Source organism: Silurus aristotelis (genome assembly GCF_946808225.1).
Source record: "Silurus aristotelis genome assembly, chromosome: 13".
Lineage (NCBI taxonomy): Eukaryota > Metazoa > Chordata > Actinopteri > Siluriformes > Siluridae > Silurus > Silurus aristotelis.
In genome coordinates this window covers 28,019,949-28,046,900 of record NC_139586.1, presented here as the reverse complement: position 1 = coordinate 28,046,900, position 26,952 = coordinate 28,019,949, and the positions used below count along the sequence as shown (strand labels likewise).

At 42.8% G+C, this 26,952-nt stretch overlaps 1 protein-coding gene across 1 annotated transcript in view; it reads left to right on the top strand.

Moving 5' to 3' along the window:
• Positions 1-26,898, top strand: part of ptk7a (protein tyrosine kinase 7a) — a 42,888-nt gene extending 15,990 nt beyond the window's left edge. The window contains exons 2-20 of the mRNA XM_083559051.1: positions 6,741-7,037; positions 7,488-7,590; positions 8,429-8,613; positions 8,702-8,849; positions 8,937-9,067; positions 9,570-9,836; positions 9,931-10,070; positions 11,274-11,409; positions 11,601-11,720; positions 12,442-12,591; positions 15,762-15,906; positions 16,208-16,335; positions 17,775-17,975; positions 18,268-18,426; positions 18,544-18,773; positions 19,549-19,629; positions 19,738-19,889; positions 20,126-20,304; positions 25,921-26,898. Coding sequence (XP_083415177.1) covers positions 6,741-7,037; positions 7,488-7,590; positions 8,429-8,613; positions 8,702-8,849; positions 8,937-9,067; positions 9,570-9,836; positions 9,931-10,070; positions 11,274-11,409; positions 11,601-11,720; positions 12,442-12,591; positions 15,762-15,906; positions 16,208-16,335; positions 17,775-17,975; positions 18,268-18,426; positions 18,544-18,773; positions 19,549-19,629; positions 19,738-19,889; positions 20,126-20,304; positions 25,921-26,081 — 3,113 coding nt within the window. The 3' untranslated portion in view covers positions 26,082-26,898. The remainder of the gene's footprint in view (positions 1-6,740; positions 7,038-7,487; positions 7,591-8,428; positions 8,614-8,701; positions 8,850-8,936; positions 9,068-9,569; positions 9,837-9,930; positions 10,071-11,273; positions 11,410-11,600; positions 11,721-12,441; positions 12,592-15,761; positions 15,907-16,207; positions 16,336-17,774; positions 17,976-18,267; positions 18,427-18,543; positions 18,774-19,548; positions 19,630-19,737; positions 19,890-20,125; positions 20,305-25,920) is intronic.
• The last annotated feature ends 54 nt before the right edge of the window (positions 26,899-26,952 follow it).

The window sequence follows — 26,952 nt, the reverse complement described above, 5'->3', positions numbered from 1 at the left end:
ATGTCTTGATATTCCGTATTTTCCGGACCATAAGCCGCAATTTTTTTCTCATGCTTTAAACCTCCCGGCTTAAACAACGAAGCAGCTAATTTATGGATAAATTGCAGAACGGGTTCAGGTGAACCAATGAAACTCTTTATATTAAATCAGATGCGCTCCCACTGAATCGGGCCGCACCACATAAATATGGATGATGTTCCTCTGACGTTTAACCTGTCGCTCACTCGGACTGTCTACAGGAAATGCGAATCATTCGTCACGCTGAACAATCTTGCATGAAAACACACTTCACCTGTGTTCTGAGCTGCACGGCATCGGGAGAAAAGCTTCACCGATGGTGATTTTTAAACGCACGACGATGCCAAAAGAAAAACTCCCGAGAGAAATAGTTGTGAAATGAAGGAGGAAGACAGTGAACAATGACTTTCTTGGTAGCTACTGTTTAGATATTTACACTGTCTTTCATTAAAGCCTGTGTAAAGTTCATTAGATTATGATAGGCTTATAGACAGGTGCAGCGTATTTATGTTCAAAATAAAAATCTTTGTCAAATTCAGTGGGTGCGTCTTATATTTGGGTGCATTTTATAGTCCGGAAATTACGGTAAATCTAATTCCTTTCACGTCTTCTTTTTATGCTGAGAGTGCACAAACATTTGCACCTGACTGTTTGACATAACGGAATGCTCGATCCAGGGAACGCTCACACACGCAGGGAAAATTAAAGTCCCAGCCAGCCATAAAAGTATGCAAGAATGGACATTCAGAGCCGCTTTGTCTCCTTTAGTGCCTTCATTCTTCCTCGTGTGCCGGTATGCAGGACAGGTCGAAGTGGTGCTGATATGATTTCATGCTGACCAGCCAGGTGCAGTCCTCCTTCACCTCTACTGATTCTTGAGGGTTTTTTGTATAGAATCATCTCTTAAAAGGGTTATTTTATAATCTTATGAAAGGAGCACAAGCTCCCAGTGTTCACTTTCACACAAGCGCAGTGTTTATAAAGTGTTCGTTAAAGCAAAGTTTTAAATCCACTTCTCCTGGCAACTAAGCCTCATTTATACTTCGAAGAGAATCGTTGGCGTGCTCTTTAGTCGTTTATGGTTTGTGATGAGTCACTGTGTCTCCAGTCAGTTGCTAATTGTAGAGTGTAGATCTTAACAACTAAACATCTTGTTGCTTATAGAAAATGTTTTTTCTTTGGGCTGCAACCAACAACTATTTAGATTACCCATTAATCGGACAAATATTTATTTTAATTAATCGAATAAAAAAAAAAAGTTAAACATTTTAATTCAATGTTTTGCATATTATTACTATATAAAGGTGTAACGATCTTTTATAAGCTTTAAAATGTCCAAATTAGTAGCTCCTTGTTGAGGAGTGCATGGGGATTTTTTTCTCCTTGAACAAATTCACTCATGCTGGGTTGTCTTTCTGTAAAAAAAATAAATTTAAAAAATGAAACGAAACGAACAGAAAAACAAAACAGCATTTGAGTATGCAAGTCGAAGCAATTCGTGCAAGTCAACATTTGTATTGTTTTTAACGATCGTTGCAGCGTTGACAACCGCACTAGAAAACTCAATACAGAATGTAATACAACACTGTTTTGACAGATTTCTGTTTGGAAAAAAGACATTTTGTTGTGAAGTTGTGGAGACATGAGCATCTAGAATATTTATTTAATTTAATGATATTATTAATTTAATTTAATTTATTCTGTTCAATAGGATCGAGATCAGAGCTTTATAGCAGGAGATCTTCCACTCCATCCCATGTAAAGCAGATCTTCATAAAGCTAACTTTGTCCACAGAGGTATTGTCATGCTGGAACAGGATTAGGTCTGATAGTTCGAATGATGGAAAAATGTAACGCTACCGTGTCCGAAGGCACCATGTACAATTGTGTGCCTCCAAACGTGTGCCAACAGTTTGTGGAAGAACCACATATGGCTGGAGAAAATCAGGTGTCCCAATACTCCCAGCACAGCAAATTATTATGTATTGATTCGAGACATGGCTCATGAAATGATGGAGGTGGTCGTTTAGTGGTTAAGGCATTGGACTTCGGATCCAAAGGTCCTGAGTTCAAATCCCAGCTACACAAAGCCATTCCTGGGCCCCTGAGCAAGGCCCCTAACCCCATAGCTGCTCCGTTGTGAGATTAAAGTCGTTCTGGGTAAAGGCTTTTTCCAAATGCCATAAATGTAAACTGATCCTGCCTGGGTATTAAACAGTACATTCAGAATATGGAATGTAGGATCTTCATCATAAAACAATGAAACAATGAAAATGAAATTTGGATTTTAAGTGCAAGTGTGTAAGACCTCATGGTATCTTTTGATGATTTCAGCCTACCTGTAAATGGTATTCTTTATTGGCAGTAATGTAGAAGCTTTTGTTTGATAGCTTTTATCCAGATTAAAAGATACTATAGTCGGATTGTTCATCAAATCCCAGAGGAAATTCTGCAGCCACTGCAGGTTATATTGTAGCCTTGAAGTAAAAAATATAATCTTATTTAAAGATAATGGAAAAAAAAATTCTTCTAGTTTTTTCGGGACTTTATTGATAATGATAATTAGACAATATTTTGCTGTGTTTTATTGGGCGGGACTACTGTGGTCAGTTTACAGCAGTGATCTGTCTAATTTGAGTTTTTTTTATTTTATGAGCATTTTCTACCTTTTATAAAGCTGTTTTTTCCCTAAAATTGTGCATCTTTTTGATAAAATTCTTACAATGTCAATTAAATATGTCATGTCATGTCATGTCATTTTCTCCCGCTTATCCATAATTCGGGTCGCTTTCTCTTTGGAGAAAGAAAGAAAAACAGTCTGATAACTAATTAAGTAAATTATTTAAATGTTCAGGAATTTGTTTTAGGGACCGAAGCTTCCAGCTGCGCATTTTCACAAAAGATTAATAAAATTCAAAAGAAATAAAATAAGATTAAATAAGGGGTCTTGCACATTTTTATTATTAAAATAAATAAATAAATAAATGAAAGGAACTATTGCACCAAAAAGAATAAATAAAAAGTGGTATTGCACCTGTAATTTTCTTGCACAATGAGTTTAAACGGATTAAAATTAAAATGCTTCTATATCTTCGTTCTAAATGCGTTTGAACATGACTCGACTGAATCATGCAGTGAAAAAACGCCCTCTAAACAACAATCAGGATATCGGCATAGACGATGAATATCGTACGCCACTAATCTTAGCATATTTCTACTTTTTATCCATTAAATCGTCATTTATTTTAATTCATTTCAACTGAAATCAATTCATCACACTTTCAGACAGGCAGGGACCATGATGTTTACTAATGCTCGTCTTCTCAAGTGTAAATCAGGCTTCAAGTTCCTCGGCTGGCTGCTCCTCAGCTCCCCCTCTCCTTTCCACAATGGTGAAATGTGATGAAGGACTTTTGGCCTCATGCTTATTGAATGTGTTGCTCTGTGGGAACTCGCGCCTTCATTTCCCATTCACCTCACACGCCGGCTCTGTCCCAGCATGGGCCGTGCCTTCTGGAGCTGGACTGACTGGTGGCTTTATGTGCCAATGAGCAGTGTCCGGATGAATGAAGGATCCACGCCGCAGGGGGGAAAAGCGTGCAGAGAAGCCATGGATTACAGTTTAGAGACGCCAGTCATTTATAGGGTCGCAAAATTCCGGAAATTTTCAAGGTCGGAAACTTTCAATAGGAATGAATGGAAATAAACTGTACAAAATTGCAGGTTAGCCTATAACGGAGAACTTTAATGTAAAAAATCTTGTAGAATAATTTTGGTGAAAACAACCAGATTTAATAGAATTGCATTTCTACCTGCACATTAATCAACCACATGCACACTTACTGCAGGGTTCCTGAGGCCACGCCCCCTACATTACATATAACATTATATTATATTATATCATTTCTCGAATCCTGCACACAAAATAACATAAACAAAATGTCCTTTAAGCGAGTTTTCACTTAAATGGCATAAATATTACATCAACTTACACTTAAAACTTCCTTGTGCTGTGTGGAAGCTGTTGTGCAACAAAATTATACTAACAATTAAATCAAAAATGTATTTTTTTTTTAATTTTTTTATCTGTATTAGTTTGCATGAATGTCAGCTTATGACCAAACAATGTTTATATTTATCTTTGTATATGATACAGTTTATATACATTTTCCCAAATTTCTATTAAAATCCTCTAAAATCCTGGTCATTTCAAGAATTTCATTTCCAAAATTCCCATAGACATTTTCCGGAAATTTTCCATCCCTTTGGAACACCAAGTCTTTTACCTTTTTTTTTTTTTTTTTTTCTTTTGGAAAATGACCATGCTAATCCGGTCCATTTGTTTCATGCCATATTTCATCTTCTAGCATAGCACATAGCACTTGGTGTTAATCTTTATTAACTTCCATAAATGTGGTATCAGTCAGCACATGGAGGCTGAGAGGTCATCAGGTCCTGGGCAATATAGAGAGCTCAGAACACCTGTCTATCTCCATCATCATCATCATACTTTAGCCGACTGAAGAAGCCGACTACACTCAAAGCCACCTGTAGTTGGAAAGGTCAGGATTTAAGGACGAGGGGTGGTGATATTACTTGGTGTAGATCCCTATAAAAGAGAAACTCGTATCCTGGCCTGTGTGTCTACAGTCCACCTGCACAGCTGACCTTCAAAACACGGAGCAAATGGAGAATGCTGTTCCTGGCAGGGAGGAGCTCTTACTTCTTATTTACCCTCTGTCTATTTGATAGGACAATTTATTTTTAAGAAATGTATTTTTGCATCATGGTTCTGAAGGAACTGTTTTTCAATTAAATCTATACCACATCGTGTTTGTATATCGCTGACATTGCAACAAATCGCTTGACTTTAAATTAGTTTATTTAAGTGCTTATACTGAACAGGAGCCATTACTTATCCCTGGGAATGCTGGGTAAAAGTCAGGAATGCCCTCTGAATAGAAGGCCATTGATTGCAGGACACCATACACACACACACACACACACACACACATTCAAATTTGGGAATATTTTAGTAAAACCAGTCCACCTACTGTCTAGTTTTTTTTAGATTAAATTAAATCCACAAGTACACAAACCATGTAGTTAAAGTAAAGATCCACTCAGTAAAATGTGACTCCAGTAAAAGTGTCCCTTTAAACTTTCACTTGAGTAAAAGTACTAAAGTTTTTGCCTTCAAATGTAAAGTATCCAAAGTGCAATGATTTATTATAACTATAATGTTCCTGTTATCATTTTTATCACAAGACTCTTTACCTAATCACCTCAGTTTATGTGAAAAGACTCGAATGTGACTCTCAGCGCACTGATCTATTAATAGAATGATATTAATGACTCAAACACTGATTGATTTCTATTACAATCATCATGAACTCAAAACCTACTTAAAAAAAAAATCACGTAAATAATCCCACGGGTGTTGTGGCGAAATCGAGTCTGAAGTTTCTTCATCATTTATTCCTCTCTAAATGTTCTGCTTGCTGTTGAACTGATGCTGAACTGTATGTTGGTGATCAGTAGATGCACCAAGCGCCGATCAGAATGAGTTTAAAACAGAGCGTGCGCTCGACCCTGATTGGTGACTCAGTGCGTGTTTGACTAGTTACGTTTTTATCCTCGTAAATAAAAAGGAACGACAAAAGAGTAAAAAGTGAGATGTTTGACATTGAAATGTAGTGAAGTTAAAGTAAAGGCCCCCTAAATAGAAATACAGTAAAGTTCCGATACACAAAAAATACATTTGTACAGTAATAAATTACATTTACTTTCTTGCTGTCACTGAGGAAAACAGGGAGAACATGTAAACCTCTACACAGTCAGTAAACAACCATTCCAGCCTATTTCTAGCTTAATCTGAACTTTCCTTTTCTCACTCTAAAGCCAAATCTCACCCGTGTCACGAAGACGTAGTGCACAAGACGTATCAAAAAGTGCTTCCTTTCCACGTTCTTTCCCACGATAGTAAAGCATGTGGCTGTACTGTGAGGCTTGAACGGGGTTTCTTAGGCCAATACAAGTGGCTTCTGGTCTCATTCATAGCAACAGATTGAACTCATAAGATGGTTAATGTCGTTACTGTGCTTTCCACGTGTGCTGCTGATTTAATTAGCCGCTAATCTTCAGAATGACACTTTCACCGAACAAAAAGTCCACCAAGGCACGATATTTCTTTGACATTTGAATCTTGAGGTCAACCGATTGTGGATTTTACCAATTCCGATAGCTAGGTTGGATCATACTTACCAATAGCTGAATAATTAACCGATACTGGATAAAAAAACAACAACATAACACTTGATGTAATATAGAACTATAGAACTTTATTACAAAAATAAAAAAAAAGTACTGAATCATATAAATGTGCTAAATAAAATAAATGTGAATGAATGAATATAATTCTATAATTTATTCATTATATTTAATAAAAATAATATAATGCTCTCCGTGCAGCGCACAGTCTCGTGTGTAAAAACAAACAGCACGTAGTGGCAGTGATTCGCCTCTAGAGGTCGCCCTCGTAATGACAGGATGCTGCCAAAAATTGTTGCTAGCTAATTCAGCAATCAACCGTTGATGAATCGGTCGACCTCTTCTTGCATCTACGCTTTTTTACACGTCACATTTTTCCTGTAGTGTATGATTTGTAAGGATGTTTATTTTATCCTGGTCCTAATTACTTTCTGCTCTCCGTTTCCTCTCAGCGCTTTGCGTCGAGTCTGCGTCCTTCTATTTTACCAAGGAGCCCAAATCCCAGGATGCACTGCACGGACGCAGTGCCATGTTGCGGTGCGAGGTGAACGATCCTAGCGGCGTCACGTACTCCTGGTTTCACAACCGCCAGCCCGTTTCTGACACGGAGCGGCGCTTTCAGGAAGGAGGCAACCTGAAGTTCACCGCCATCAACCGAACCCTGGATTCCGGAAACTTCCAGTGTGTGGCCGTCAAAAGCTCAACAGGAGAAAAGGAGAACACAAGTGAAGCCAGTTTCAACATTAAATGTAAGTTCATGCTTCCAAAAAATAATTTCCTCAGCTGCAAATGTTTGTGACCTGCATCTGGATCCGGTGTTAGTCTGCCGCCACATTAAACCGCACCATGTTGGTCTATAAAAGCACACGTGTAAACCATTGGTGAGGTTTTTTTTCCTCCACCCCGCCCCTTCACCACTTTGGCTCCTCGGTAAACCAAACAGCGGCGGCTTGAGAGAAAGTTATTCTGGGCCACTAAAGGGGGCACACAAAGCTCCCCTTTATACGTCTCGCCAAGAGTAATTGCTTGAGATGCAGCAGCTCAGCACTTGTGATGGAGAACGTTGAAGGTCAGCTGAAAAGTATTTGCACTGAAGGTGTGAAACATGACCAGATGCTCTCACACAGGTTTAAAAAAAAGTTTAGAATGAAGTTTTTGTTGTTTTTTTTTTTATCTCCTCTGCTTTGTGTCTCCTGTAGGGTTGGAAAGTGGTGAAGTGGTTCTGCAGAGTCCGGCCTCAGAAGCAGAGATCAAGAGTTCCTCACCCGTGATTTTACTCTGTAACCTTGACGGACACCCCCGGTGAGAACGTTTATATCTACAGAGTCATTTTATTTGTTTAGTAGTGTAGTAAAGTGAATTGAGAATCGGGGTCTTGTCCATCAGAGATGTTTTTTCCAAGGAAAAGATCTGGAATACGGGCAAAATGACAAATCCAAAATCCAGATATTTTCCAAAAGCTTGAAATTAGTCAAATATATCTTGAAGTACACCATACAGGCAAAAGCATTGCGACTCCTGACTTTCCCAGTCATATGTCGATCTTCTCCAAACTGTTTCCACAAAGTTGGAGCCACGCAAATGTGTTGGATGCTGCACGAAATTTTATTTACTTGAACTGGGAGACCCGAACCTGTTCCAGCATGACAATACCCCTGTGCACAATCCATCTCTTTATGGAGATATGGTTTCCAAGGTTGGGAATGGAAGTTCTTAAATTCTTGAGTGGCCTGCTAAAGCATCTGATCTCAACCCTATTGAACAGGATGGATGTGAATGCGGACCTTCCTCCTCATTCACAGCAGTACCTGACTTTACTTGACCCCTTTGGCTAAATGAATCTCCACAAATCTCCACAAAATCTAGTCTTCCCAGAAGAGTGGCTGATTTTACAACAGCAAATACATCACTGGGAAAGGAGGAGCTAAAAGTATTCGAAATTAAAATTATTTTAGTACATCGCATGAAACAAGTTTTTTTTTTTCCTACTTTAAGCACGTGGTTGTTCACCTGGAATCAGTGAGAACATCACCACTGACCCAAATGCAGTTGTTTTTTTGTTTCTACGGGTTGTAATGGGAATTTTATTGCAAAGGATCCACACTGATGCGCCTCAACTATCTCCTTCTGAATCCTGCAGGCCAACAAATCGCTGGTACAGAGACGGCGTGCTTCTAGCAGAGAAGAGTCACAAGATCAACAATAAAGAGCGAACGCTGACCCTCCCCAGCGCCAGTCCTGACGATAACGGCGCCTACTACTGCTGTGCCAAAAACGCTGCGGGCCAAGTGTGCAGCAGCTCCAACTTTACCATCAACATCATAGGTGCGGATTTATTTTTAACATTAGTGTAGATTTTCACTGTTGCAGGTTCTTCTGTCCTCACACACATTTGTGATGTCTCCTGTGGTAGACAAGAGTTACCCCCAACCCGTGGTGAAGCCCGAGGATCTGGTGGTGCTGAGAAACGAGGAGGCGTATTTCCACTGCCAGTTCACGGCGGAGCCGCAGCCCACCGTCGAATGGTTCCACGATAATGAGCCGATCGCCAACAAGAGTCGGTGTGTGTCACTGAGATGAAAAATTACTCCTGGTTTGCTTTATGTTCGTCATGTGTGTGTGTTTGCTAACCTTTGTTGTCTTCACAGTGTGTTTTTGCTCAACAACGGCTCGCTCTTCATCAGCCAGGTGAAGCAGCGGAACACCGGCCGCTACAGGTGTGTTGCTCAAGGTGTCCTGGGGCAGCGTGTCCCCCTGGAGGCTGTTCTGAGAATAGCAGGTAAATCATACGCTAGACTTGTGACATAAATTGAAAAAGTCTTAAATTCGCCTTAAAGGTCTTAAATATTTTTAAACAGGCCGTAATTTTCCGATGTCCATGTTACGCTACCTTTAATGCTCATTGAAATGCTTTTGCAGCTCTTTTTTTTGTTTGTTTTTGTTTCTTCGTTTCCGCGGTGTCGCAGTTCTTTTGTTTCGCTGGTCCAAATATAATTCGCTGTATTACGACTAGAAATGAGACCAACCTGCAACAGCAAATTAGCTTTCTGTTGCAAATCTCTCGGATTTTACCAAAGACATGAAACGGATTTTATTTTTCTATACCAGATAAAAGTGCAAGTTTATCAAATCATTAATGTTGTGCTATAGGTCTTAAATTTAATTTTTAATGAAACCCTGAATCATCATCATCATCATCATCATAATAAATAATGAATAGTGTAGGTATGTAGTTGGAGAAATCTAACCTTCACCCTTCTTCATGATCATCCCTCTGGCAGAAATCGATGAAATGCCTCCTCGACAGTCTCGTGTCTTCAGGGCCAGCTCTCTGGAGCGGGTCCCCTGCCGGCCCCCTCGCGCTCATCCTGAGCCCGAGGTGTGGTGGGAGCGAGAGGGTCAGCGTCTGCCCATTGAAGGGCGTGTGTTCCAGGATGGTCTGGATCTGGTCTTCAGCCCGACGCGTGCCGAAGACTCTGGCATCTACACGTGTTTCGCCCAGAATAAAGCTGGACAGAGGAAACAGGAGCTCACGGTTACTGTGGCCAGTAAGTAGAATTTCATCTGTCTCACATCTGTATTTTATTCGGATGTTTTTCAGCTTTCCGTTAACGTTCCTTTAACATTTTTACTGCTCATCAGCGCAACCCGAATGGGTGCAGAAGCCAGATACAGATAGCCAGCTGGAAGAGGGGCATGCTGGGTATTTACACTGTTACACCCGTGCCACACCTGACCCTGAGGTCACGTGGTATCGCAACATGCAGCCGATCAGTGCCGAGGTGAGTGGACGCATATGTTTCTCACATCCTGAAGCCAGTGGGAGAGTCTGTACAGTTTGCGATTGGCATCTCGATGCAACGCCAACGATATATTAAAGATGCACATGAATCATTCATCGATCCGATGCGATACGGTTCACCCCATTTCGATTCGACACAATGCAATACGATGCAATGGAAAAATATGATTCTGTGCAGTTCAATATGGTGCACAGAGTTAATTTCTTTTTTTCAGTTCAGACAGACTGCAGACCATCAATTTACCTCACGAACCTTCTGAGTTCTAACGCATGAGCCTTTCGCAAACGAGACTTTGTAGAGCAAAAATAAAATTCAATAAAACCAGAGGTTCTTTTTCTGTTGTGTCTGCAAGAAGTTACAGCTCTACCTCTGCCATGTTTATCTGTATTTTATGTGACTCTCAGGACATTCCCCAGTCCTAGTAGCGTTGTGATACGTCATGTTCACGTAGCAGCAGCGGTGCTGAGAGGACGCGCCTGAGAAACAGTTCAGCGACGAGAAATCGATCCACAGATCAAATATTGGTCACAAATAATGGCACTTTTCGTAAATAATAAAAGTAAAGGGCACCTACTAATAATGATATATAAATGTCATTTTTTTACCGACACAAATATGTTTATTAATGCAAAATATTGCATTGCGATACAAATGCCAGCTTGTATCTGATGCACACTTTTTTCAATCGAAGCATCACCAATCGTTAACTTTTTTGCCGATGCGAATCTTTGAATCTTACCGTCCAAAATACAGATACAAGGACTTTTACTTGTGTATATAATAAATGTCATGTCATCAGAATGCAGCTTCCTAATAACAGGCAGCATTTGAGGTATCATGAGAACAAACATGTCCCATTCAGTTGGGTTCTTTATTTGGGCCGTGTTTCCTTCTCAGAGTAAACAATACAGTAATTCGGTTCCTGTGCAAGTCCACAATAATAATCCGTAATAAGTCCGTAATAATCTCCTAACAGATGTCACATGCTCTGAGTTTTGTGTTCTGTAATACTGAATCTGATACAAAGGCACTAAACTTTCAAGGGATTTGTTTAATAGTAATGACAAGTTGATGAGTCTGTATATTTGCTATATCTAATGCACACTGGTGTGTGTGTGTGTGTGTGTGTGTGTGTGTGTGTGTGTGTGTGTGTGTGTGTGTGTGTGTGTGTGTGTGTGACAGGATACCCGTTTTAAGCAATTCCCCAATGGAACTCTGCGTATCAACAGCGTGGAGGTGTACGATGGCCACATGTACACCTGTGAGAGTACAAACGAAGCGGGGAAAATAGTCTCCTACGCCCGAGTCACTGTATTGGGTAAGAGTGAGAGTCAGATGGTAAAAAAACTGTGGCTCCAATTGGTCATTTTATATATTTTGAATACACCGGATCCCATTACACCCCTCCAGCTTGGATCATTTTTCTACCAAAGGCTGCCCTGTATTGCTTCATTTATCTTCAGGGTGTTTTTCATGCTTACATTCTGTACGTTCTGTACCACTCTTCAGAGCGGCTGAAGTTCACCCCGACGCCTCGGTCCTTACAGTGCCAGGAGCTGGATAAGGAGGGCAGTATGCAGTGTTCTGCCAAGGGCCGCCTGCCTCCCACTATCCGCTGGACGAAAGCCGGTGTGTACCTGCAAACATAACAAAGACCCAATGTTCTGTCTGTTCACTAATTTCCATAAATTAATTCATTTATCTGCGTTTTATTTCTTGCGTACGCTCAAAAAAGCTTCCAAGCCCTCGAACGGCCACAACATTCAACACCTCTCTTTGCAGAACCCACCCAAAGAACCAGTGCCCTGGTTTCATCTACAGTATAAGGAATAAAATATTCTTGTAAATTAAATGAAAAGAATGCTGAGCGAGCAGAACTTTGAATAATAAAAAGGGTAAGGCGTGTGGTGTTTCTGATCTGCTCATGAGAATGAAGATAGGAGATGAAGAAGTGATGGGTCACTTGGGGCGGACGCTATATCCGTATTAACGTGACCACCGGCATTACGTTGTGCCATGATATGGATTATTGCTATACGGTGGATACCGTTACATATTCATGAAATCTAAATTTGCATTTATATTAATTTTCTACAATACAGTGAATGAGATCATAATCATATCCACATGCAAACCCCCAAATTCCAGTGTGTAAGAGAGAAAGTTGGAATGATGTCTCCATTGTGTGTAAAGGGTCAATGAGCAGATTGTTATGAAGCAGTGAAGCGTGTCGGTCCAGCAGCAGCTGCTGTAGAAAGTGTGTGTGTGTGTGTGTGTGTGTGGGTGTGTGTTGGCAGGGTTGTTATGGCATGTAAGATAATTATGTGGCTGTTTGTGGTGCCCCCTGCAGACGGCACTGAGATCCCAGCGTGGGTGGAGAAGAATGGAGGCACACTGCACTTCTCCAAAGTGACTCGGGCAGATGCAGGGAACTACACCTGTGTGGCCTCCAACAGCTTGCAGGGAGAGATCCGTGCTGTGGTCCAGCTCACTGTCGCAGGTAAAATACAGCATTACACACACACACACACACACACACACACACACACACACACACACACACAACTTGCGAGCTTTAGATCTTGCATTGGTTGCTTCCCCATATACAAATAATTTTGCGAATTTCAGAATGAAAAAGTTTAGTCTCTAAGTTTAAAAAACATTTTTTTATTATAATACCTAATGAGCCTGTGGTGAAGGAAGAATTTCCTGAGACTTCATGAGGAAGAAACCTTGAGAGGAACCAGACTCAAAGGGAACCCATCCTCAGCACCTCATTAAAGTTCCATCATTCTGGAGTTGTACTGTTTAGTGATGGATGCTTAGATGCAGAATTGTTCATGCAACCTCAGGAGCACATTGTAGCAGACTGTTGATATTAATTCCAATCCAGATCCTTCCACAAAGTTCTTGAGCTGCTCAGGAACTTCATGGATCTTTTAGGCTGTTGATGTGGACCCATCCTCACACAGCGTGATCTCCAATTGAGGAGAACCTCATTCAGAGGAAGGGAGTCGGGGTCAGGAAGATCCGAAGAAAAGAGAGGGACAGGGTCGAATTGCATGTTTTAATAAAATTACAGTTTCAGGTGGCTCTGTATCTCATGTATCTTCATTGAACCAAATATAGGAAATTTGATAAACAAATGAACTAATGGCCAAATACTGTAAAGTCCCACTTTCTTCAACCATATATGAACCATTTCCTGTTCATCTAAATCCATCCGTCTTCCTCACACTGTTCAAATGTCCTAATGAAAGAACCATGTGTTCGTCTTTGACCTGGTGTTTACATGTCAGAAGGTTCCAGGAGGAAATACCATCAAAATGACAAACAAAGTGATGGATAATTGCTGTATATGAATGTTTTCCCTATCGGTTAGACACGAGTATCTCCTGAGAAGTAACGAAATTCTTTAGCAATTTTGTTGGATTGGACCACATGGACCAGCCTACGCTCCTCACGTGCATCAGTACTCCTTGGCCGCCTACGACCCAGTCGCCGGTTCGCCACTTTTCCTTCCTTGGAGCACTTTTGATAGATAGTACTTTTGGAAGCACTCTGACCCAGTCGTCTAGACGTCACAATTTGTCTTACGCTCGCCCATTTTTCCTGCTTCCAACGCATCAACTTTGAGGACAAAATGTTCACTTGGTGCCTAATAAATAAATAAATCCACCCACTGACAGGTGCCATGATGAAGAGATCCTCAGTGTTCTTCACGTCACCGCTCATAATGTTATAGGTGCATCTTATCTTACATACAGTGAGGAAAATAAGTATTTGAACACCCTGCTATTTTGCAAGTTCTCCCACTTAGAAATCATGGAGGGGTCTGAAATTGTCATCGTAGGTGCATGTCCACTGTGAGAGACATAATCTAAAAAAGAAAATCCAGAAATCACAATGTATGATTTTTTAACTATTTATTTGTATGATACAGCTGCAAATAAGTATTTGAACACCTGAGAAAGTCAATGTTAATATTTGGTACAGTAGCCTTTGTTTCCAATTACAGAGGTCAAACGTTTCCTGTAGTTTTTCACCCACTGCAGGAGGGATTTTGGCCCACTCCTCCACACAGATCTTCTCTAGATCAGTCAGGTTTCTGGACTGTCGCTGAGAAACACGGAGTTTGAGCTCCCTCCAAAGATTATCTTTTGGGTTTAGGTCTGGAGACTGGCTAGGCCATGCCAGAACCTTGATATGTTTCTTACAGAGCCACTCCTTGGTTATCCTGGCTGTGTGCTTCGGGTCATTGTCATGTTGGAAGACCCAGCCTCGACCCATCTTCAATGCTCTAACTGAGGGAAGGCGGTTGTTCTCCAAAATCTCGAAATACAAGGCCCCGGTCATCTTCTCCTTAATACAGTGCAGTCGCCCTGTCCCATGTGCAGAAAAACACCCCCAAAGCATGATGCTACCACCCCCATGCTTCACAGTAGGGATAGTGTTCTTGGGATGGTACTCATCATTCTTCTTCCTCCAAACACGTTTAGTGGAATTATGACCCAAAAGTTCTATTTTGGTCTCATCTGACTACATGACTTTCTCCCATGACTCCTCTGGATCATTCAAATGGTCATTGGCAAACTTAAGACGTGCCTGGACATGTGCTGGTTTAAGCAGGGGAACCTTCCGTGCCATGCATGATTTCAAACCATGACGTCTTAGTGTATTACCAACAGTAACCTTGGAAACGGTGGTCCCAGCTCTTTTCAGATCATTGACCAACTCCTCCTGTGTAATTCTGGGCTGATTTCTCACCTTCCTTAAGATCATTGAGACCCCACGAGGTGAGATCTTGCATGGAGCCCCAGTCCGAGGGAGATTGACAGTCATGTTTAGCTTCTTCCATTTTCTAATGATTGCTCCAACAGTGGACCTTTTTTCACCAAGCTGCTTGGCAATTTCCCCGTAGCCCTTTCCAGCCTTGTGGAGGTGTACAATTTTGTCTCTAGTGTCTTTGGACAGCTCTTTGGTCTTGGCCATGTTAGTAGTTGGATTCTTACTGATTGTATGGGGTGGACAGGTGTCTTTATGCAGCTAACGACCTCAAACAGGTGCATCTAATTTAGGATAATAAATGTAGTGGAGGTGGACATTTTAAAGGCAGACTAACAGGTCTTTAAGGGTCAGAATTCTAGCTGATAGACAGGTGTTCAAATACTTATTTGCAGCTGTATCATACAAATAAATAGTTTAAAAATCATATATTGTGATTTCTGGATTTTTTTTTTAGATTATGTCTCTCACAGTGGACATGCACCTACGATGACAATTTCAGACCCCTCCATGATTTCTTAGTGGGAGAACTTGCAAAATAGCAGGGTGTTCAAATACTTATTTTCCTCACTGTATCTATCTGAATGTAAATCTAAAATGTTAGAAAGCATGTTATCAGTGTGCGCTGGTGTGTAAGAGGAACACAACAGTAGTACAGCAGTAAAGGAAGCATGTAAAAGCATGTCCTGAAGTGTTTTATTCCTTCTCCAGACAGCAGTCACGCAAGTATTACAAGACACGTGAGCTGTTTTCACGGCAACAAGTCGCGATGTTCTAAAGCTGTGAATTTGCTGCTTCCAAGCACTTTTTGTGGATTAATTGGTGATCATTTAGACTAGACTCAAGGCTCGTGTCATTTCATGAATCCATGTTCTGTTTCTTTAGTGTACGTGTCGTTCAAACTGAAGCCCGAGAACACTACCGTGTATCAGGGTCACACTGCCGTGCTGCACTGCCAAGCCACAGGAGATCCTTCACCCATCATCCAGTGGAAAAAGAAAGACAAATTCCTCGAGTCCAACAAGAGCAGGTAAAAAAAAAATCCCTGTTTTGTGACGACTCATCCATTACTAATGAATTAGACTAAATATATACATATATATATAAAAAGTTTGTGGACACATTTTGAGCAGCCACACTGACTTTCTATTTGCTCCTCTCTTCTGGGAAGATGTTCCACTAGATTTTGTGGAGATTTGCAGAGATTCATTCAGACACAAGGGTCTTGATAAAGTCAAGAACTTTTGTTAATCCATTGCAAAAAGAATTCACGTGCCTTCTCGTGTGTGTGTGTGTGTGTGTGTGTGTGTGTGTGTGTGTGTGTGATAAAGGTTCCAGACGATGCCCAATGGCTCTCTGGTTATTCAAGAAGTCAGTACGGAGGACACGGGCAGGTACACCTGCATTGCTGGGAACAGCTGCAACATCGCCCACACATCTGCAGAGCTCTACGTCGTGGGTGAGTTCAAGCTGAGGGACAGCGTTCATGGATTTCTAGAATTTCCAGTAACCCGGTACCAAGCGTCGTCCGAGGTCCGAGGCCAGAGTGAGGGTTCAGCTGCTGGATATTACGGCTGGAAACGATTCACTATTCCTCATATTTTGAAAATGGAGTCGATGAGTCGCCTTTTCCAAAGCCGATTGAGAAGAAATCATATAAATCCGTGCAATAAATGTGCAAAATATCAGATCTGTGTAGGTCATGAGACACTATGGCTCAATGTACCTGCTCTTACTGTGTACTTGTTCGAAGGTGTTTGGACACCTGACCATAAGATTGGGCTTCTTTTTGAACATCCCATTCCACATCCGAGTCTCCATTTGCTTTTATTATAAGCTCCATTCCTCTGGAAAGATGTTCCATTAGATTTTGTTGAGATTTCTTTACCCACAAGGGCGTTAGTAAAGTCAGGTACTGGTGTAGGTGTGACATGAGGAGGCCTGGGGTGCAGTGCAGTGTTCACATTCATCATAAAACAATAGGGCTGGAGCTCTGTAGCAAGAGATGTTCCACATCTTCAAACCCATGTAAAGCAGATCTTCATGGAGCTGGATTTGTGCACAGGGGCATTGTCATGCTGAAACGGGTTCAGGGAAGAACAGGAAGTGGTAGTGATTAAGGCATTGGATTCAGGATCATCGTTCAGAAGGTCACAAGTTCAAATCTCAGCATTACCAAGAGGCCATTGCTGGGCCCTTGAGCAAGGCCCTTATCCCTCACCTTCTGTAAGTCGATCTGAAGAAGGGCATCTGCGAAATGGCATTAATACAAGAACCACATACGAGGTGGTATCAAAAGGTTTGGAGACGAGAAACACCAAAAGATGGCAGCACAAGGCTGCACGCACAGTCACAGAAAGCACCGAAACTTGGAGTTACTGAAAAGATGAAGCAACAGTCTTTGCAGTGGAAGAGCCCATCATCTCCATGACCGAAAAGTGCATGCTCCAATTTTTTTCTTTTTTTTTTTTTTCTTCATGTCATTGAAAACCATCAATAGCGAGTTCTATTGGCAGTTTTTAAGACGTCTGAGGGAGGACATTCGGCAAAAGCGTCTGGATCTGTGGAGCGCTAGTCTTGTAAACCTTTGATACCACCCTAATAGGTGAAAAAAGCGGGTATCCGAATACCATCGGCCATATGGGGGGATTCATTCCGGGCTGATTAGTGACCCGGAATTCCAAAAATGTATTTACATCCAAAGTAACTGTGGTAGATTTACAAAATAAAGCTACACAACAGACATGATATTAAAGTCATAATGATTCATTAATGAAAGATTTTCTCCTGCTTCTAATGCGTCCAACATGCAGCCTGCATTACTCGACTGTCTCTAATCGTTGATTTGTCTCTGAAACACTGAATACATTGTTGTGTCGTGTGTGTTTGTGGTTGTAGAGAAACCAGTGCACCACACGCTGGCAGACGAAGAGAAAGCTCCGTACAAGATGATCCAGACGGTCGGGCTGTCGGTGGGCGCGGCTGTCGCTTACATCATCGTCGTCCTCGGCCTTATGTTCTACTGCAAGCAAAGACGCAAAGCCAAGAGGCTGCAGCAGAGCCAGGACAAAGACGAGCCCGAGATGGAGTGTCTCAATGGTGTGTGTTTGTGCTCGTATATAAACTCTTATCGTTTCTTGTCACGTGATTTATAAAGAAATAATCCAATGTGTTTCCCCTTAAGTTCTGGTATTGTTTTGGTACATTTATTATATCAATGGAAAGTCCTTAGAAATACACAATATGGACAAAAGCACTGGGACAACTGACTTTTCCAGCGATATGTGGTTCTTCCACAAACTGTTACCATAAAGTTGGAGGGACATTTACACTATAGAGCAAATAAAACGATCTCTGCTTTAGAATCAGTTTCCTGATTTTTCTCCTACAGGAGGGGCAGGGCAGCAGAACGGACAGACCACCGCTGAGATCCAGGAGGAAGTGCCGCTGAACACCATGTCGTCGTCCTCTTCTGGGAACCACAAGCGCCACAGCACGCAAGACAAGCTGCAGTTCGCTCGCACCAGCCTTCACGCCATCACAACACTGGGTATCGGCTTGAAACCTCTCTCCCTCAAATCAGATCAGATACGGCAAGAAGCATCGTGCCAAAGTGCCAAAGACAAAAAACATTGTGTGATGATCATGTGATCGTGTTGTTCCTCAGGTAAAGGAGAGTTCGGGGAGGTTCTCCTGGCCAAGGTGAAGAGCGGTGCGGACGACGAAGAAACGGCGGTCCTGGTGAAGAGTTTGCAGGCCAAAGACGAACAGGTGCAGACGGAATTCCGGCGTGAATGCGAGATGTTCGCCAAACTCGGCCACCCGAACATCACGCGTCTGCTGGGCGTGTGCAGAGAAGCAGAGCCGTACTACATGATCCTGGAATATGCTGACATGGTAAATTTTTCTTCATGGATTCACACTCCACTGCTATAAGCTTGAGCAAGACCCTTAACCCTTTCTGACCCAGGAGTGATGCAGCATGCTGCTCTGACCTCAACTTCCTAACAAGCTGAGATTGGTCTGATTGGACTGCCATGGGGCTCTGACCTCATCCCTATTGAACAGGATGAATATGAACGCTGACTGCACCTCAGACCTTCTCACCTCACCTACATCAGTACCTGACTTTACTAACCCCCCTGTGGCTGAATGAATCTCCACAAAATCTAGTGGAACATCTTCCCAGAAGAGTGGAGGGCATTATAACAGCGAATGGGGGCTAATTGTGGAAAGGGAAAGGGGTCAAAAAGCAGCACATACCAGTCTCATGCATGTTTTTCACACCTAGGCCTGTTAATACACCTCATAATACCATCATTATGATGCCACAGGGATTCCTGGGGATTTGAAATAAAGGCAAATTATATGTTTGCCTTCAGGACAACGAAGACGCCAACGTTCTTGTACCCCTGCTAGACGGCCTCGGTGTGGCCAATCAAAATGTGAGGCAGCAGGTTCATTCTAATGTATTTGGATCTACAGGAGCTGATTTCTGAAGACCTCCTGATTGGATAGAAACTCTTACGTAAACTTGTACTTGGGAATAATTTGATACATATTTATGGGTGAAAATGGATTAAAACGTGACTCAGTGATTCTCAGCGTCTCAGTTTAAACCAGAAGCAGTGCATCACATCGAACACATCTAACTGGGTTCTGTCTTCCTCAGGGTGACCTGAAACAGTACCTCAAAATCTCCAAGTGTAAGGATGAGAAAGTGAAGGGTCACTCACTCAGCACCAAGCAGAAGGTAAAACTCTCAGCATACCTGTTGCTTGTTTAATTAGTGGATTATGTGCATAACGGACCACACACAAGGATATAAACAGTGGGCTTTGTGTCTCGTGTGTGTTCCCAGGTGTCGGTGTGTGTGCAGGTTGCTCGGGCGATGGAGTATCTCTCCAACCAGCGCTTCGTCCACAGAGACCTCGCTGCACGCAACTGCCTCATTAGTGCCAAGAGGCAGGTCAAAGTGTCTGCACTGGGGCTCAGCAAGGATGTCTACACCAGGTACACACACACACACACACACACACACACACACACAGGCTACAAAATGTAACGTTAGATACATTGTTAGATTGGCATGTTAATAAATCTCCTCAAAAAACAACTGTACATTTAATGATTGTGTGTGTGTGTGTGTGTCTGTGTGTGTCTGTGTGTGTGTGTGTGTGTGTGTGTGTGTGTGTGTGTGTGTGTGTGTGTGTGTGTGTGTGTGTGTGTGTGTGTGTGTGTGTGTGTAGTGAGTATTATCATTACCGTCAGGCCTGGATCCCCCTGCGCTGGCTCCCATCCGAGTCTGTGTTCGAGGACGATTTCTCCACGAAGTCGGATGTTTGGGCTTTCGGTGTCCTCATGTGGGAGGTTTTCAGTTTTGGGGAACTTCCATATGCTGAGCTTCCTGACGACAAGGTCCTAGAAGGTAAGGGGAAAAGGAAAAATGGAGGAAAGGAAGAAAGTAGGAAGGAAGGAAAAAAAGAGAGGAAGGAAGGGAAAAAATGAAGGAAGTAAGAAACTGAATGAAGGGAGAAAGAAAAAGAAGGAAGATAGAAAGATGAGGAAGGTTGGAAGAAAGAAAGAAAGAAAGAAAGAAAGAAAGAAAGAAAGAAAGAAAGAAAGAAAGAAAGAAAGAAAGAAAGAAAGAAAGAAAGAAAGAGAGGGAGGGAGGGAGGGAGGGAGAAAGAAATGAAGGAAGGAAGGGAGGGAGAAAGAAAGGAAGGAAGGGAGGGAGAAAGAAATGAAGGAAGGAAGGGAGGGAGAAAGAAAGAAATGAAGGAAGGAAGGGAGGGAGAAAGAAATGAAGGAAGGAAGGGAGGGAGAAAGAAAACAGAAGGAAGGAAGGGAGGGAGAAAGAAATGAAGGAAGGAAGGGAGGGAGAAATAAATGAAGGAAGGAAGGGAGGGAGAAAGAAAACAGAAGGAAGGAAGGGAGGGAGAAAGAAAACAGAAGGAAGGAAGGGAGGGAGAAAGAAAACAGAAGGAAGGAAGGGAGGGAGAAAGAAAACAGAAGGAAGGAAGGGAGGGAGAAAGAAAACAGAAGGAAGGAAGGGAGGGAGAAAGAAAACAGAAGGAAGGAAGGGAGGGAGAAAGAAATGAAGGAAGGAAGGGAGGGAGAAAGAAATGAAGGAAGGAAGGGAGGGAGAAAGAAATGAAGGAAGGAAGGGAGGGAGAAAGAAATGAAGGAAGGAAGGGAGGGAGAAAGAAATGAAGGAAGGAAGGGAGGGAGAAAGAAATGGAGGGAGGGAGGGAGGGAGAAAGAAATGGAGGGAGGGAGGGAGGGAGAAAGAAATGAAGGAAGGAAGGGAGGGAGAAAGAAAGGAAGGAAGGGAGGGAGAAAGAAATGAAGGAAGGAAGGGAGGGAGAAAGAAAGGAAGGAAGGAAGGAAGGGAGGGAGAAAGAAAGAAATGAAGGAAGGAAGGGAGGGAGAAAGAAATGAAGGAAGGAAGGGAGGGAGAAAGAAAACAGAAGGAAGGAAGGGAGGGAGAAAGAAAACAGAAGGAAGGAAGGGAGGGAGAAAGAAAACAGAAGGAAGGAAGGGAGGGAGAAAGAAATGAAGGAAGGAAGGGAGGGAGAAAGAAAACAGAAGGAAGGAAGGGAGGGAGAAAGAAAACAGAAGGAAGGAAGGGAGGGAGAAAGAAAACAGAAGGAAGGAAGGGAGGGAGAAAGAAAACAGAAGGAAGGAAGGGAGGGAGAAAGAAAACAGAAGGAAGGAAGGGAGGGAGAAAGAAATGAAGGAAGGAAGGGAGGGAGAAAGAAATGAAGGAAGGAAGGGAGGGAGAAAGAAATGAAGGAAGGAAGGGAGGGAGAAAGAAATGAAGGAAGGAAGGGAGGGAGAAAGAAATGAAGGAAGGAAGGGAGGGAGAAAGAAATGAAGGAAGGAAGGGAGGGAGAAAGAAATGAAGGAAGGAAGGGAGGGAGAAAGAAATGAAGGAAGGAAGGGAGGGAGAAAGAAATGAAGGAAGGAAGGGAGGGAGAAAGAAATGAAGGAAGGAAGGGAGGGAGAAAGAAATGAAGGAAGGAAGGGAGAGAGAAAGAAATGAAGGAAGGAAGGGAGGGAGAAAGAAATGAAGGAAGGAAGGGAGGGAGAAAGAAATGAAGGAAGGAAGGGAGGGAGAAAGAAATGAAGGAAGGAAGGGAGGGAGAAAGAAATGAAGGAAGGAAGGGAGGGAGAAAGAAATGAAGGAAGGAAGGGAGGGAGAAAGAAATGAAGGAAGGAAGGGAGGGAGAAAGAAATGAAGGAAGGAAGGGAGGGAGAAAGAAATGAAGGAAGGAAGGGAGGGAGAAAGAAATGAAGGAAGGAAGGGAGGGAGAAAGAAATGAAGGAAGGAAGGGAGGGAGAAAGAAATGAAGGAAGGAAGGGAGGGAGAAAGAAATGAAGGAAGGAAGGGAGGGAGAAAGAAATGAAGGAAGGAAGGGAGGGAGAAAGAAATGAAGGAAGGGAGGGAGGGAGAAAGAAATGAAGGAAGGAAGGGAGGGAGGGAGAAAGAAATGAAGGAAGGAAGGGAGGGAGGGAGAAAGAAATGAAGGAAGGAAGGGAGGGAGGGAGAAAGAAATGAAGGAAGGAAGGGAGGGAGGGAGAAAGAAATGAAGGAAGGAAGGGAGGGAGGGAGAAAGAAATGAAGGAAGGAAGGGAGGGAGGGAGAAAGAAATGAAGGAAGGAAGGGAGGGAGGGAGAAAGAAATGAAGGAAGGAAGGGAGGGAGGGAGAAAGAAATGAAGGAAGGAAGGGAGGGAGGGAGAAAGAAATGAAGGAAGGAAGGGAGGGAGGGAGAAAGAAATGAAGGAAGGAAGGGAGGGAGGGAGAAAGAAATGAAGGAAGGAAGGGAGGGAGGGAGAAAGAAATGAAGGAAGGAAGGGAGGGAGGGAGAAAGAAATGAAGGAAGGAAGGGAGGGAGGGAGAAAGAAATGAAGGAAGGAAGGGAGGGAGGGAGAAAGAAATGAAGGAAGGAAGGGAGGGAGGGAGAAAGAAATGAAGGAAGGAAGGGAGGGAGGGAGAAAGAAATGAAGGAAGGAAGGGAGGGAGGGAGAAAGAAATGAAGGAAGGAAGGGAGGGAGGGAGAAAGAAATGAAGGAAGGAAGGGAGGGAGGGAGAAAGAAATGAAGGAAGGAAGGGAGGGAGGGAGAAAGAAATGAAGGAAGGAAGGGAGGGAGGGAGAAAGAAATGAAGGAAGGAAGGGAGGGAGGGAGAAAGAAATGAAGGAAGGAAGGGAGGGAGGGAGAAAGAAATGAAGGAAGGAAGGGAGGGAGGGAGAAAGAAATGAAGGAAGGAAGGGAGGAAGGGAGAAAGAAATGAAGGAAGGAAGGGAGGGAGGGAGAAAGAAATGAAGGAAGGAAGGGAGGGAGGGAGAAAGAAATGAAGGAAGGAAGGGAGGGAGGGAGAAAGAAATGAAGGAAGGAAGGGAGGGAGGGAGAAAGAAATGAAGGAAGGAAGGGAGGGAGGGAGAAAGAAATGAAGGAAGGAAGGGAGGGAGGGAGAAAGAAATGAAGGAAGGAAGGGAGGGAGGGAGAAAGAAAACAGAATGAAGGAAGGGAGGGAGGGAGAAAGAAAACAGAATGAAGGAAGGAAGGGAGGGAGAAAGAAAACAGAAGGAAGGAAGGGAGGGAGAAAGAAAACAGAAGGAAGGAAGGGAGGGAGAAAGAAAACAGAAGGAAGGAAGGGAGGGAGAAAGAAAACAGAAGGAAGGAAGGGAGGGAGAAAGAAAACAGAAGGAAGGAAGGGAGGGAGAAAGAAAACAGAAGGAAGGAAGGGAGGGAGAAAGAAATGAAGGAAGGAAGGGAGGGAGAAAGAAATGAAGGAAGGAAGGGAGGGAGAAAGAAATGAAGGAAGGAAGGGAGGGAGAAAGAAATGAAGGAAGGAAGGGAGGGAGAAAGAAATGAAGGAAGGAAGGGAGGGAGAAAGAAATGAAGGAAGGAAGGGAGGGAGAAAGAAATGAAGGAAGGAAGGGAGGGAGAAAGAAATGAAGGAAGGAAGGGAGGGAGAAAGAAATGAAGGAAGGAAGGGAGGGAGAAAGAAATGAAGGAAGGAAGGGAGGGAGAAAGAAATGAAGGAAGGAAGGGAGGGAGAAAGAAATGAAGGAAGGAAGGGAGGGAGAAAGAAATGAAGGAAGGAAGGGAGGGAGAAAGAAATGAAGGAAGGAAGGGAGGGAGAAAGAAATGAAGGAAGGAAGGGAGGGAGAAAGAAATGAAGGAAGGAAGGGAGGGAGGGAGAAAGAAATGAAGGAAGGAAGGGAGGGAGGGAGAAAGAAATGAAGGAAGGAAGGGAGGGAGGGAGAAAGAAATGAAGGAAGGAAGGGAGGGAGGGAGAAAGAAATGAAGGAAGGAAGGGAGGGAGGGAGAAAGAAATGAAGGAAGGAAGGGAGGGAGGGAGAAAGAAATGAAGGAAGGAAGGGAGGGAGGGAGAAAGAAATGAAGGAAGGAAGGGAGGGAGAAAGAAATGAAGGAAGGAAGGGAGGGAGGGAGAAAGAAATGAAGGAAGGAAGGGAGGGAGGGAGAAAGAAATGAAGGAAGGAAGGGAGGGAGGGAGAAAGAAATGAAGGAAGGAAGGGAGGGAGGGAGAAAGAAATGAAGGAAGGAAGGGAGGGAGGGAGAAAGAAATGAAGGAAGGAAGGGAGGGAGGGAGAAAGAAATGAAGGAAGGAAGGGAGGGAGGGAGAAAGAAATGAAGGAAGGAAGGGAGGGAGGGAGAAAGAAATGAAGGAAGGAAGGGAGGGAGGGAGAAAGAAATGAAGGAAGGAAGGGAGGGAGGGAGAAAGAAATGAAGGAAGGAAGGGAGGGAGGGAGAAAGAAATGAAGGAAGGAAGGGAGGGAGGGAGAAAGAAATGAAGGAAGGAAGGGAGGGAGGGAGAAAGAAATGAAGGAAGGAAGGGAGGGAGGGAGAAAGAAATGAAGGAAGGAAGGGAGGGAGGGAGAAAGAAATGAAGGAAGGAAGGGAGGGAGGGAGAAAGAAATGAAGGAAGGAAGGGAGGGAGGGAGAAAGAAATGAAGGAAGGAAGGGAGGGAGGGAGAAAGAAATGAAGGAAGGAAGGGAGGGAGGGAGAAAGAAATGAAGGAAGGAAGGGAGGGAGGGAGAAAGAAATGAAGGAAGGAAGGGAGGGAGGGAGAAAGAAAACAGAATGAAGGAAGGGAGGGAGGGAGAAAGAAAACAGAATGAAGGAAGGGAGGGAGGGAGAAAGAAAACAGAATGAAGGAAGGGAGGGAGGGAGAAAGAAAACAGAATGAAGGAAGGGAGGGAGAAAGAAAACAGAATGAAGGAAGGGAGAAAGAAAACAAAAGATAGAAAGATAAAGAAGGTTTGAAAAAAAGAAAACAGAAGGAAAGAAAAAAGAAGGAAAGGAGAAAGAAAAGAAAGAGGGAACAAAAAGAAAACAGAAGGAAGGAAGGAAAGACGAAAATGAAGAAAGGAAAGCAAAAAAAAAGGAGAACATCAGAAAGGGAAGGAAAAAGGAAAGTAAGAAAGAAAGAGGGAAAGAAATGATTCTAAACTGTAGCACACATCTAGAGGCACACAATTGTACAGAACGTCTTGAACTAGAAGACCCCTGACGATGCCCCTAATCCAAAGCCAGCTTCGTGAAGGTATGGGTTGGAGTGGAAGATCTCCTGCTATAGAGCTCTGACCTCAATCCTATTAAACACATGTTGGATGAATTGGAACGCTGACTGCACCCCAGTGTTCCTCAAACTACACCTATTCTAATAATTAACGCAGCTTTGGTAGTAGCAGCAGCTGGGATTCGAACGTATGACCTTCCGATCAGTCCAACATCTTAAACACTGAGATCTTCAACACCTATTATGTGAAGTAGATCTTCATGGAGCTGGTTGTATGCAGTGGGGGGGCCTTATCATGCTGGAACAGCACACCTTCATCTCTAGTGGAACATCTTCCTAGGAGAGTGGAGGTCATTATAAAAGCAAAAAAAGGACTACAGGTGGAATGCTCCGAAAGGAGCTTATGGTCTGGTGTACATCTTAGATAAGACTCCAAGAGCTGCTCTCATGGATTACGGCCTTAAAACCTCTTCTTAACTGTGCATTTCAGGTCTTCAGGAAGGAAAGCTGAAGCTGTCTCCTCCACACAGCTGTCCGTCCCGTATCTACAAGCTGATGGTTCGCTGCTGGGCCTCCAGCCCTAAAGACAGAGTGTCCTTCAGCGACATCGTTTTGGCCCTCAGCGACCCTCCGTCTGAGAGCAAAGTGTGAGCGAGGGTCCTCCTTCTACAGGACTTTCACATCTATAATGTTTAGCTGTTTAGAAGAAGCTCCAGCGTCCTTCTCAAAGGATGAACACACTGCTTCTGAACAAAAAGCTGGTGTGTGTGTGTGTGTGTGTGTGTGTGTGTGTGTGTGTGTGTGTTTTTAATTGAGTCTCTTTTCTATCTGATGCTGGAATTAACAAATACAAGCGTCAAGTCTCCGTCCTGAGCCTGATTCGTGGACAGAAAGCCCATGTGACCTCTCGCTGTGGAGCAGGAAGCGAAAGTTCTCTCACACCAAGTGCATTTCTTATAAAGACTCTTAAACCCCACGCACTGATCCGTCATTTTTGTATTATAGAAGGATTTGCTCCAGGAACCTCATCACCGATTCAGAAGGTCCTGTTTTTTTTTTTTATATATATATATTCATATTTGTACTGTACAGAAGGGAACTGTTTATATTCCACATCTTGTTCCTTAGTTAGTTCGTCTTGTTTTAAAAAAAAAAAAATCCACATTAAACCTGGACGTAAAGTGTTAAAGGTTATAAACGTGACAATACGTGTAAAACGTGCCATCGACGTGATGGAATTTCAGCTCCAGTGCAGAGTAACGATGAAGGATAACCTTATTATACACTGAACGCCGTGTGTTTGATGTTTTGTTTTATACAGTAGATTTTTCTATTCTCCAATTACTAATATACACTTTTTTTATTTTGATAAAAACCTGGAAAAATAACATAAAAAAAAAAAAAAAAAGGGAGCCACAAAATCTGGCATATGAACTGCTGATAATAATAAAGGTTCACTTTTTCACGATGCCGGTCTTTTATTTATTTATTTTGTATAATCAGTGTAAAAGATCTTTCCAGG